We start from the raw sequence: 11,443 nt of genomic DNA on the forward strand, positions 1-11,443 counted from the left end.
GAACCATATCATCCACCTGAAATTCTAACTCAAATCGACATCTGTCGGCGTAACTCTTCTGCCGACTCTGAGCGGTCTGCAATCGCTGCCTAATCTGCTGAATCTTCTCAGTAGTCTGCAAGACTACTTCCGTCCGCCCCATTACTTTGTGTCCCACCTCACCCCAACAAACTGGGGTGCGACATCTCCGTCCATACAACAGCTCGAAAGGCGAGGCGCCAATGTTGGAATGATAGATGTTGTTGTAAGCGAACTCCGCAAGCGGTAGGTGGGAATCCCAACTCCCACCGAAGTCAATGATGCATGCCATCAACATATCTTCGAGGGTATGAATGGTCCGCTCGCTCTGACCGTCAGTTTGCAGATGTAATGTTGTGCTAAAGTGCAACCGTGTGCCCTGTTCCTCGTGGAACTTCTGCCAGAAGCGGGAGGTAAACCTAACATCTCGGCCGGAGACAATGGAGACGGGAACCCCATGGCGAGACACGATCTCACGAACGTACATGTCGGCTAACTTCTCGGCCGACAAACTCTCCCGAATAGCCAAGAAATGGGCGCTCTTGGTCAATCGATCCACGATGACCCATATAGCATCAAATCCCTTCGCCGTCCTCGACAACTTGTTAATGAAATCCATCGTGATTTGTTCCCATTTCCACATGGGAATCTCTAGAGGTTGCAGCTTACCATGCGGCCTCTGCTGTTCGGCCTTGACCATCCTGCAGGTCAAGCACCTCTCGACATACCAAGCGATTTCTCGCTTCATACATGGCCACCAGTAACTCAAACTCAGGTCTCTGTACATCTTGGTGGCCCCCGGGTGAATGGAGAAATGAGACTTATGAGCCTCCTCCATGACTGTCTGTTTGACCCCACCAGACATCGGAACACATACCCAACCGCACCGGGTCAATAATCCTCGGCTATCCTGCACAAACCGGGTATTCTCACCCTTGATCCTCTCCAGCTTCCAATTCTGCGGTCGCATTCCCTCAACCTGGGCATCTCTAATCAAACTAAGAAGCGGAGAATCCACAGCTATCCTCATACATCTCGCTGGGGTGGAAGACCCAGCTGACTTGCGGCTCAAGGCATCCGCAACCACATTCGCTTTACCAGGGTGGTAAAGGATCTCGCAATCGTGGTCATTGACTACATCCAGCCACCTGCGCTGCCTCATGTTCAGGTTCGGCTGATCCATGATATGTCTCAAGCTCTTGTGATCCGTGTAAATGGTACAACGGACCCCATAAAGGTAATGTCTCCATACCTTGAGGGCGAACACCACCGCTCCCAGCTCCAAATCATGCGTAGGGTATCGCGTCTCATGCGGCTTCAGCTGCTGTGATGCGTAGGTTATCAGTCGTCCTCTCTGCATGAGGACCGCCCCTAAACCTGTGATGGATGCATCACAGAACACCACAAAATCCTCAACTCCCTCCGGGAGTGTCAAGACTGGGGCCTCGCACAACCGTTGTCGGAGGGTCTCAAACGCCCTCTGCTGCTCAGGGCCCCACCGAAAATCCACCCCTTCCTCGTCAGACGAGTGAGGGGTACTGCAATCTTGGAGAAATCCTGGATGAATCTCCGGTAGTACCCTGCTAATCCCAAAAAGCTCCTGATGTCCAAGGGAGATTTCGGAACCTCCCACTGCATGACCGCCTCGATTTTGGCCGGATCGACCAAAATCCCCTCCTGGTTAACAAGGTGTCCAAGGAACTAGACTTCTCGTAACCAAAACTCGCACTTCGAGAACTTGGCATAGAGCTGTTCTCGCCTCAAGACTTCCAATAACTCCCGTAGATGCTCATCATGCTGCTCTCGGGTCTTGGAATACACCAATATATCATCTATGAACACAATGACCGAACGGTCGAGCATCGGTCTGCAGACCCGGTTCATCAGATCCATAAATACTGCTGGCGCATTGGTGAGCCCAAACGACATCACCACGAACTCGTAATGTCCATAACGCGTCCGAAACGCGGTCTTCTCCACGTCCTCCTCCCTCACTCTAACCTGATGATACCCGGATCTCAAATCGATCTTGGAAAACCAAGATGCACCCTGCAACTAATCGAAGAGATCATCTATCCTCGGGAGTGGATAACGGTTCTTCACCGTTAACTTGTTCAACTCCCGGTAGTCGATGCACATCCGGTGCGAACCGTCCTTCTTCCGGACAAAAAGAATCGGTGCTCCCCATGGAGAACTGCTAGGTCGGATAAACTGCTTGCCCAACAGTTCCTGCAGCTGTGACGACAGCTCCTGCATCTCGGGTGGCGCCAATCGGTACGACGCCTTGGCGATAGGGGCCGCACCTGGCACCAGGTCGATCCGAAACTCGACCTGCCTCTCCGGAGGTATCCCTGGCAACTCCTCCGGAAACATATCTACAAACTCCCTGACCACAGGAACATCGGAAACCGAAATCTGATCCCTGGCTCGAGTATCCAATACATACGCTAGGTAACCCGCACCCCCGTGCTGAATATACTGTCGAGCCCTAGCAGCTAAACAAAATCCTGATCCCGCTCTGGTGCCCTCACCATATGCAATCAACTCTCCCCCACTTGGGGTTCGAACCACTACCCGCTGACCCTCGCAATCAATCATGGCACCGCAGCGACTGAGCCAGTCCATCCCCACAATCACGCATACATCCCCCACGGGGATCGGAATCAAGTCTATCGGAAAAGGTACCCCAAAGATCTCCATCTCACACCCTCGGTAGATCGAAGAAGCAAAAACCCCGTGTTCGTTGGCGATAGAGACTCGCAACGGACACTCTAGCTCGCCTACTGGCACTCTGAACTCCCTACTAAACGTCTGAGATACAAAAGACCGACTCGCCCCCAAGTCAAATAAAACCAATGCAGGTAAGGAGTTCACTAGAAACGTACCTAATTACAGGTATAACAGATAAGCATACAACAGATATAGTAAATGAGATAAAGGACAGAAACATACCAACAACCACATACGGTGCTGCCTTGGCCTCCATGACCGTAAGCTGAAAGGCATGCCCCTGAGCCTTCGGGAGCTCTGCCCTACCCTTCCTCCCATCGGTAATCCTCAGTGTAGCCGGCGCGGGAGCCTGCGCCGGCTTAGCAGCAAGTAACGGACAGTTGGCCTTAACGTGGCCAACCTGATCGCAGTGATAACATAACCTCATACCCTGAATTAGGACTGCATGGAAACAATCCTTCGCGTAATGCCCCTCCTTGCCACACCTGTGGCACCCAATACCAGCTCGGCACACACCATAATGACCCTTTCCACACTTCCCACAAGTGCGGCTCTGCTGACCCCCGGTCCTAGTATCAGCGGTCTTAGAGCGCTTCGGCGCCGGCTGAGACTGTGCCGGGGCCTGCCGCTGCTCTCTCAACTGCAACTCAATCTCCAACTCACGCCGTCTAGCGGCCTCCTGCAACTCCAGAAGAGTATCGCCCTCTCAGTGAACATACGGGTGATCTCCGATACCGACTCCCCATCCTGTCTCAAACTCAGAAACTCCTGTGCCAAACGTTCCCGCTCGACCCGCGGAATGTAATGGGCGCGGAACATGTCCCTGAACTGCTCCCAAGTAACAGCAGCTCTCTGATCATCAGTGTACGACCCAGTCGCAATTCTCCACCAGTCCTTGGCCCCGGACCTTAGCAGGTTCAGAGCACACCTGACCTTCTGGTCAGTAGGACACGGGCAGGTAAAGAAACACCCCTCCACATCTGAGATCCACCTCATAGCCTTGATGGGATCCTGCGTCCCATCAAAAGTAGGGGGCTTCGTGTTATCGAAGTCCCTGTACTGAAAGCCCCTACTAACTCCTCCCCCTGCCGCGGATACAGTTGATGCAGCTGCTGCGACAGCTGTCTCTGCAAGGGCTGCGTAGCGCTCATCAAAGTACTCGACCATGGTGGTCTTAATTGACCCAAACATCTCCGGCAGCTGTGCCCGGAACGCAGTAGCAACCTCGTCATGCAGGATCTCTTGAATCCTAGCATCCAAATCCTCTGTACCCATCTGCACCACCGGCTCAGGTGCTGTTGGCCCCTTCTGGCCTCTGTCTCCTGATCCTGATCCCGAACCGGATCCAGCCACAAAGCGTCTCGTCATCACCATTCTGAAACATACCACAAGATATCAGATAATCCACATAAATAACTGGGAGCCAACTCCCGACTAACCCTAGGGGTTGTGACTTCCTTGGTACGCGTATGGGTCTTGTGCTTTCAGTAGTACGGGCCCATACTACCTTCCACACCTACCCATATTTGTCTCAGGTATCACCACAACGCCCTAACTGAATACACAACATGGCGAGCGCTCAATCCTCACTCCTAGAGGAATGCTAAATACCTCATAACTGGCCTCTCGGCCTCACACAACCCACTCATCCATGAAACTTCCACCAACCCTGCAGCACTAGTGTATACTAGCCATACATAACGCTGGACCCTATAGACTTTCGAATATCCAGTCCTACCCTAAGCTCCCAATCAAACAAGAACAGAACATAAGGCCAAATCAAACATTCTCAGGCTATAAGATCTTAATTATGTATAACCGTGATGCATACACTAAGCAACTACAGTAATGATGTCAATCTCATATAAAGGAAACCCTAGGCTAGCAGGCATCATGTAATCAGGCAATTTTATCATGCAATTCCTGAAGATCCCTAGCCTAGTACTAGCATGTTGTTCTAACATATCACATAATCAAATAACTGCATGGTATTTTGGGGTCTACTTACTGGCTCCGGCTGATCGTACACCCTGCATCCTCCTTTACTTATTTTGAAAAAACATTTTTTTTAAATCATTTGAAAACCTTTCCTTGATTTGAGACTGGATTCACACGCATGTTCCTCCAATTCACTCAAACCAAGGCTCTGATACCAACTTGTAACACCCAAATTTTTTTTTCCAAATTTAACTCTAACACTCATTCCAAAGTCATCAAAACATTACATACTGGTTTTCAAAATGGATAATATCGGAGTTTTTCCCAGAAACATAAACAAAACATGAGGAGCTGTATGATCACGCCTTCACCTTGCCGCGATCCCCTGATGTACCTTAAACAATAAACTGAAACTGTAAGCCGAGAGCTTAGTGAGTTCCCCCAAAATACCGATACACCTCACATAACACACATATAAACAACAGCATGTACTGGGTCCACAGCTTTACAGACTGGATTACCCCCCCCCCCCCTCTGGGCCCACAGTGTGAGTCTGGATTGCCTTACGGGCCCACAACTCACATCTGGCTTGCCATCGAGCCCACAGTACGAGTCTCCCTCAGCTCGTAACTGGAATGCTCTCGAGCCCACAATACGAGTCTCCCTTAGCTCGCATCTGGAATGCTCCCGGGTGTGTTGGTTACCGTACGAAGCAGTATCACCTCAACCTATACCGCATAACATGTCCACATATAAACATAACCACTGTGCATGCAAATAATCATATAACAACACAGGTAGTCCTACAGATCTACCTAACTGGCATAACCACTAGCATGCATCACTAAATCATATCCAACATCTAATACTGCTAAAATAACATAACCAATGGGTCGGCCTTGGTGCCTTAGACCCCTTAGTATAGTGAGGATAACTCACCTCGCAACTGTCGTCTGAAACTAGAAAGCTCAACTACCGGATCACCACCACAAACTCCACCACCTATATCCGACACATCACAAAGTTCATAGGTTTCCAAGATACTTCCAGAAGTCCAATAGTCAACCCTTGCCCAAAGTCCAAGTCAACTTTCAAGGTCAACAGTCCATATTGACCTCAACTCGTTGAGTACCCTTAGCTACTCGCCGAGTTCCTGGCATGACTTGCCAACTCGCCGAGTCACTCGAGTGGCTCGTCGAGTTCCTAGTGTCAGTGGCCGTAACCCCTTGGCCAACCCGCCGAGTTTTTCCTTTACAACTCGCCGAGTTCATACGTGTCCGAAGGTTGGGAAAACCCTAACCGACTCGCCGAGTCCAAGGCAATCTTCATCGGACTCGCCGAGTTGTTCATCCAACTCGTCGAGTACAGGACCATCTTCATGTGGCTCGTCGAGTTGACTATGCAACTCGCCGAGTCTCTTCAGACCTTCATCCATACAAGTACTTTTTAAGCCATGCAGCGGCTCCATATTGCAGATCCAAGCTTCTAAGGCATGTTTATCACGTAAAGTTGCAAACTTTACGTGCATGCAAGGCCCTAGAGACTCTAAATGGCCAATCTAAGCTTCTAATGGAGCTTTACACCTTAGGAGAGTCTCATTCTTGCAAAATCTGGAAACTTTATGGACTTAGAGACCCAAGAGAGTTCAGATCTGAGGTTGCAACCTCAGATCTTAGCTCAAACATAAGAAAGGCTTCCTAATAAGCTAGAAAAGCCCTAAAATCCACCCAAAATAGATCTAGAATGAAAAAGGGGGGTTAGGATAACAGCTTAATACCTTCCCAAAAGATGCCCCCTGAGAATCGGGGCGTTACATGGTCCCGATGGAGGTTTTTCAGGAGGTCCTTGGCAATATGGTACAAAATTATTGGCTTTATTAATCAGATGCATGAGAGAAATTTTGTTGATAAAAATTTGATGTCTATTATGGTTGGGGATGGGTCTCTTGCTAAGTTTTGGGAAGATGCTTGGTGTGGGGGGTTGATTTTTAAAAATCAATTCCATAGACTTCTTTTCTTTGTCTTCGATGCAAAATGCACTTGTTGATACTTTTGGTCTCTTACTATGTGGAACCCAACTTGGTGTCAGGCAATTAGGGAATGACTGAAACTTTGAAATTTGATAGCTTAATGAATTTGATTAGTCCTATTGCTTTGGGTTCTCATCCAGATAGATGGTTTTGGGAACTTGATTTCATTGGGTTTTTTCCGGTTAAATCTATTAGAAGACATATAAATACCATTCGTCTTCCGGTGGGAGGTCTTATTACTAGATGGAATAAATATGTTCATATTAAAGTTAATGTGTTTATGTTATGTTAGATTGATTACCTCTCATATCCAATCTAATTGACGGAGGAGTGGAGTTGGATTCAATGTTGTGCCCTATTTGTTAAAGTCTTAGAAAAAATATTTCCCATTTGTTTTAAAGTGCCAATTAGCTCAAAAAAATTGGCATCGTGTAGCTCTTTGGATGGATGTTCAATTTTTGGACTTTGGTTGTCCATCTGAGTTGATTGGTTAGTGGATGTTAGGCTGGTGGGTAAAATGGAAAGAGTGATTGCGGAGTCGATGTGTTTGATGGAGATTTGGGTTCTTTGTACTTACAAGAATGCAGTTATTTTTAATACCAACAAGTACAGGAAGCACTTTATTTTTTATAGCATTGTTTAGCATTCTTTTAAAAGGTTTTCTTTTCGTAATACTAAGATTATGATTAGTTGGAATGCTTGGATGAGTAATCCAATCATGCCATAATTTTGTTTGTTTTGCTAGTTTCTTGCTAGCTATTGACTGGTTTTAATAAAATTTTACTGTCGTTATTTGAAATGTTTCCATATAATTATTATTATGCTTTTAAAACTTTACATTATTACATATGAATATTATAAATTGAAAAAAAAATCCAACGAAGATGAAGGAATTTTTCACTCATTAGGTTTTGGGAGTTTTATTTTTCATAAAATCATGTTATTATGTATTATTTAGATTCATTTTATTTATGAGAAATTGAATATACTTTTACTTTTCTTCATACTAATCTTGCTATCCATATGAAATGATAACAAGTACCTTAAAATATTATTATTTTATCAAAATGTGACATTTGTTACCATTTTACATGTGTATTAATATAAGTAGGAAGAAAATATAGGAGAATATTTAATTTCTTTTTATTTATTCATCTAAAAAGAATTCATATGAAAAACTTCTTATATTATCATCAAAACTCTATTTTTTATTAGATTTCGAATATATATATATATATATATATATATATATATATATATATATATATATATATATATATATATATATATATATGTATATTCATTCCAAACCATGTTAATTTTATAAGACATGAGAAATCGATCTTAGCTACTCATCTTAGATATCAAAAAATAAAAAAAAATCTAAAATGCAAAATAAAAGGAAATATCCAAAATTTCTTTTTTTTAAATATTATTTTTGTTATTAAATTTATGCAAAAAAAATATAATAAAAATAATAAATAAATAAAATACCATTTTTAATTATACATGAAATATTCTAATAAAATATTACGCTGTAAATACTTAAATAGATATGTGAAAATTTTAGAAGATTCTAATATTATATTGGACTTGTTAAATATGTTAAAATTTTCTAATATTTTAATAAAATTGTTAGAATATTTCAATATTGTACTAGAGCTGTTTGAATATTTATACTATAATACTCTAGTAAAATATTTGATTATTCTAACAATTTTGGTTTAATATTTATAGTGTAATATTTTATTAGAATGTTTCACATATATTTAAAAATACTGTAATTTTTTATTTTTCTATTTTATTTTTATTTATTATTTTTTTGGATTAATTAATTGATGAAAATAATATTTTAAAAGAATTCAAAAATTATCATTTATTTTGTAGCTATGATCGCATCCCCATATCTCACAAAATAAGCGTGATCTCAAATAAACCTAACCTTTTATATATATATATATATATATATATATATATATATATATATATATATATATATATAGTTAGGAATCATTAGAATCACTAACATATTTAGGATCATTATGATCAATTTTTCAAACATTGTTTGAGTTTAGCTTATATCGATAAAATAAATAAAAATATGTAAATTCATCATTTTTTTAACCTCTTGCCATATTGATATTCGAAACAAAAAATATAATATGTGCATCATGTGCATATCATTTGGAAAAACTTTTTTTAGAACTTATATTCTATTGAAAAAATATGCAAATTTATCATTTTTTACTTCTACCCATACTGATATTCAAACTTTTTTTTTTTTGCATAAAACGTAAAATTTGCACAATATGCATATCAACAGTAACACATTTTTTTTTCATTTTTTCAACAAATCATTTTCTATTGCAGCATCTTAACTTATTAGGATGTATTTTATACATACATAAATGTGCATATATGCATATGTGTGTGTGTGTGTATATATATATATATATATATATATATATATATATATATATATATATATATATATATATGTGTGTGTGTGTGTGTGTGTGTGTCTGTGTGTGTGCGCATATGGTGCACATTTTACCTATTTTTCTTTCGAATATCAATATGAAAAGAGGTTAAAAACGATGAATTTGCATATTTTTAGTTATTTTTTTCGATATAAGATAAGCTTTAAAACAATGGTTGAAAAAATCATCAACATTTGAGTTTGTGCATGTATGCAAAATTTTTTTAAATTTTCATAGATTAAAAAAAAAAACGTTTTAATTGGCTAAGACGTATCTATGAATGTGCTTCGTTGAAAAAAAAATTAGAAAAAAATGTTTTTTTCAATTGAAATGTGCTTATGGTGTGAATATTTTATAATTTTTTTTTCTAATATCAATATGATAAGAGACTGAAAAATAACCAATTTACTCATTTTTAAATAATTTTGATAAAAGATAAGCTCTAAAATAAATGTTCAAAAAGTGATCCAAATGATCGTAAAAAAAATCATGATCCCAATAGAACTTTAATATATATATATATATATATATATATATATATATATATATATATATATATATATATATATATATTAGGTATAAGACCCATGTATTATATGAGTTATTTAAAAAAATTAAATATGAAAATTCTGAACATTTGAAAAAGTTTGAATTTATAAGAAAAGTTAGAAAAATATTCATTATTAAATTAAAGTGTTTTTTTTCTCTTTTAAATTTAAACAAATAATTTAGATAAATAAACAAAGAAAATTAATGAAGTTTTAATTTAGAAATATTAAAATTAAAAGGAAAGTCAATTATTGAAATTGATATGCATTTATTATTACATTTATTGCAATTATTATATTTAAATATTATTTGGAATTTAATAAAGTGGCAAAAACCACAAAATGCCATGTGGAGAAAATTTAATTGAAAATAACCATAAAATGACATATGACCAAAACAATTAGAGTGTGACATGTGGTAAAAATATTTTCATTTATTAGAGTAGAGAGAGAGAGAAAGAGAGAGAGAGAGAGAGGTTCAAATGAGAACTCAAAGAGATTAAAAACCCTAAGAACCACTTTTTTAAAATGTTTTTATTAAGAGCATTTTGGACAAATCAAACATTAATATTGCCACTTGTTGTTGGACAGTCGCCGGATCACCGTCGGGCCGCTGTCAGACTGTCATCGAACCACCGCTGGACTAACAAATTTAATGACATTTTCTGACCATATTTACAATTTAAAAGAACTTCTTATTTCTTTGCTAATATTTTTTAATAAATGTCATTTTATTTTTGTAGCCAAATATACAAAATTGTAATAAAAAATAGATTTATGCCTTTTCTGGACAGTTACAAAGGTTTCTTTTAATGTAGAGACAAATGTGTTTGTTATTTCTCTTATTATATTTTTTAGAGATTGTTATTGATTATTGATTATTAATTATTTTATATTTATATTTCTATTTTTGCAGTTATGCTCAGCCTCTTCCCAGTTTCCTAAAAAGCCCAAGCTTCAAAGAACAAGAAGTGCCCCTTTCTAAGGTCACTCATGTTCATTTCCGAATTTCCAATGTTCAATACCAATCTTTATTTATTGTTTAGTAATTAAGGAATCTGTTTAAATCGTAGGATTTCTAAAAATATATAAAAAAAAAGAAACAATTTCACTTTTTCACAACAAATCGGTTTCTGATTATAGTTTATTAATAACCGGTTGTATGAATAAAATTAAATAAGTTAGCTAAAAAAATCCTAATTTTGGTTCAAAATTTTTTAAGGAGTCTTAGAAGTACGATAATTTAATAGTTAAAAATATATGACGAAACAAAAAAATGTGAGGTTATTCGTGTTAACTTCATATTTTTGTTTTGATATTATAGCAAATATCGAGAACACGGGTTGTCACGATATTTACAACAAGACAAAATTTGGTACAAAGTATTATCGTTTAACATGTGATATCAAGATATTTTACATACAACTTGCAAGTATCCATCATGACAAAGCAGACAAATATCCCCATAAAAAAGTATACGCTTCCTTCAAAGTTTAAATTCATGATAATTTTGAGGTTTTTTTAGCTATTTCTGGTCAAACATTATAAAATTGAGCTATTTCTGGTCAAACATTATAAAGACTATATATAAATGAACACTATTTTATATGCAAAAGGTAATAATCCATACTTCATAAAACTTAAAGAAACCAACAAAATCCCTAATCGGAACAAAACATAGCACATGTCAAAGCACATTA

The 11,443-nt window shown here is 39.0% G+C and overlaps 1 protein-coding gene across 3 annotated transcripts in view; it reads left to right on the forward strand.

Moving 5' to 3' along the window:
- Window positions 1-10,869, forward strand: part of LOC145156261 (uncharacterized) — a 36,870-nt gene extending 26,001 nt beyond the window's left edge. For 2 of the 3 annotated variants that reach the window (XM_079075701.1, XM_079075700.1), the window contains one exon: window positions 10,660-10,869. In XM_079075701.1, the coding sequence (XP_078931827.1) occupies window positions 10,660-10,728 (69 nt within the window). In that variant the 3' untranslated portion in view covers window positions 10,729-10,869. Of the gene's footprint in view, window positions 1-10,334; window positions 10,629-10,659 lie in introns of those variants that run through there. The other variant, XM_079075699.1, reaches the window with a different exon arrangement.
- The last annotated feature ends 574 nt before the right edge of the window (window positions 10,870-11,443 follow it).

The sequence above is a fragment of the Lactuca virosa genome, chromosome 2, assembly GCF_052849685.1.
Source record: "Lactuca virosa cultivar CGN04683 chromosome 2, Lactuca_virosa_CGN04683_v6, whole genome shotgun sequence".
NCBI classification, from domain to species: Eukaryota; Viridiplantae; Streptophyta; class Magnoliopsida; order Asterales; family Asteraceae; genus Lactuca; species Lactuca virosa.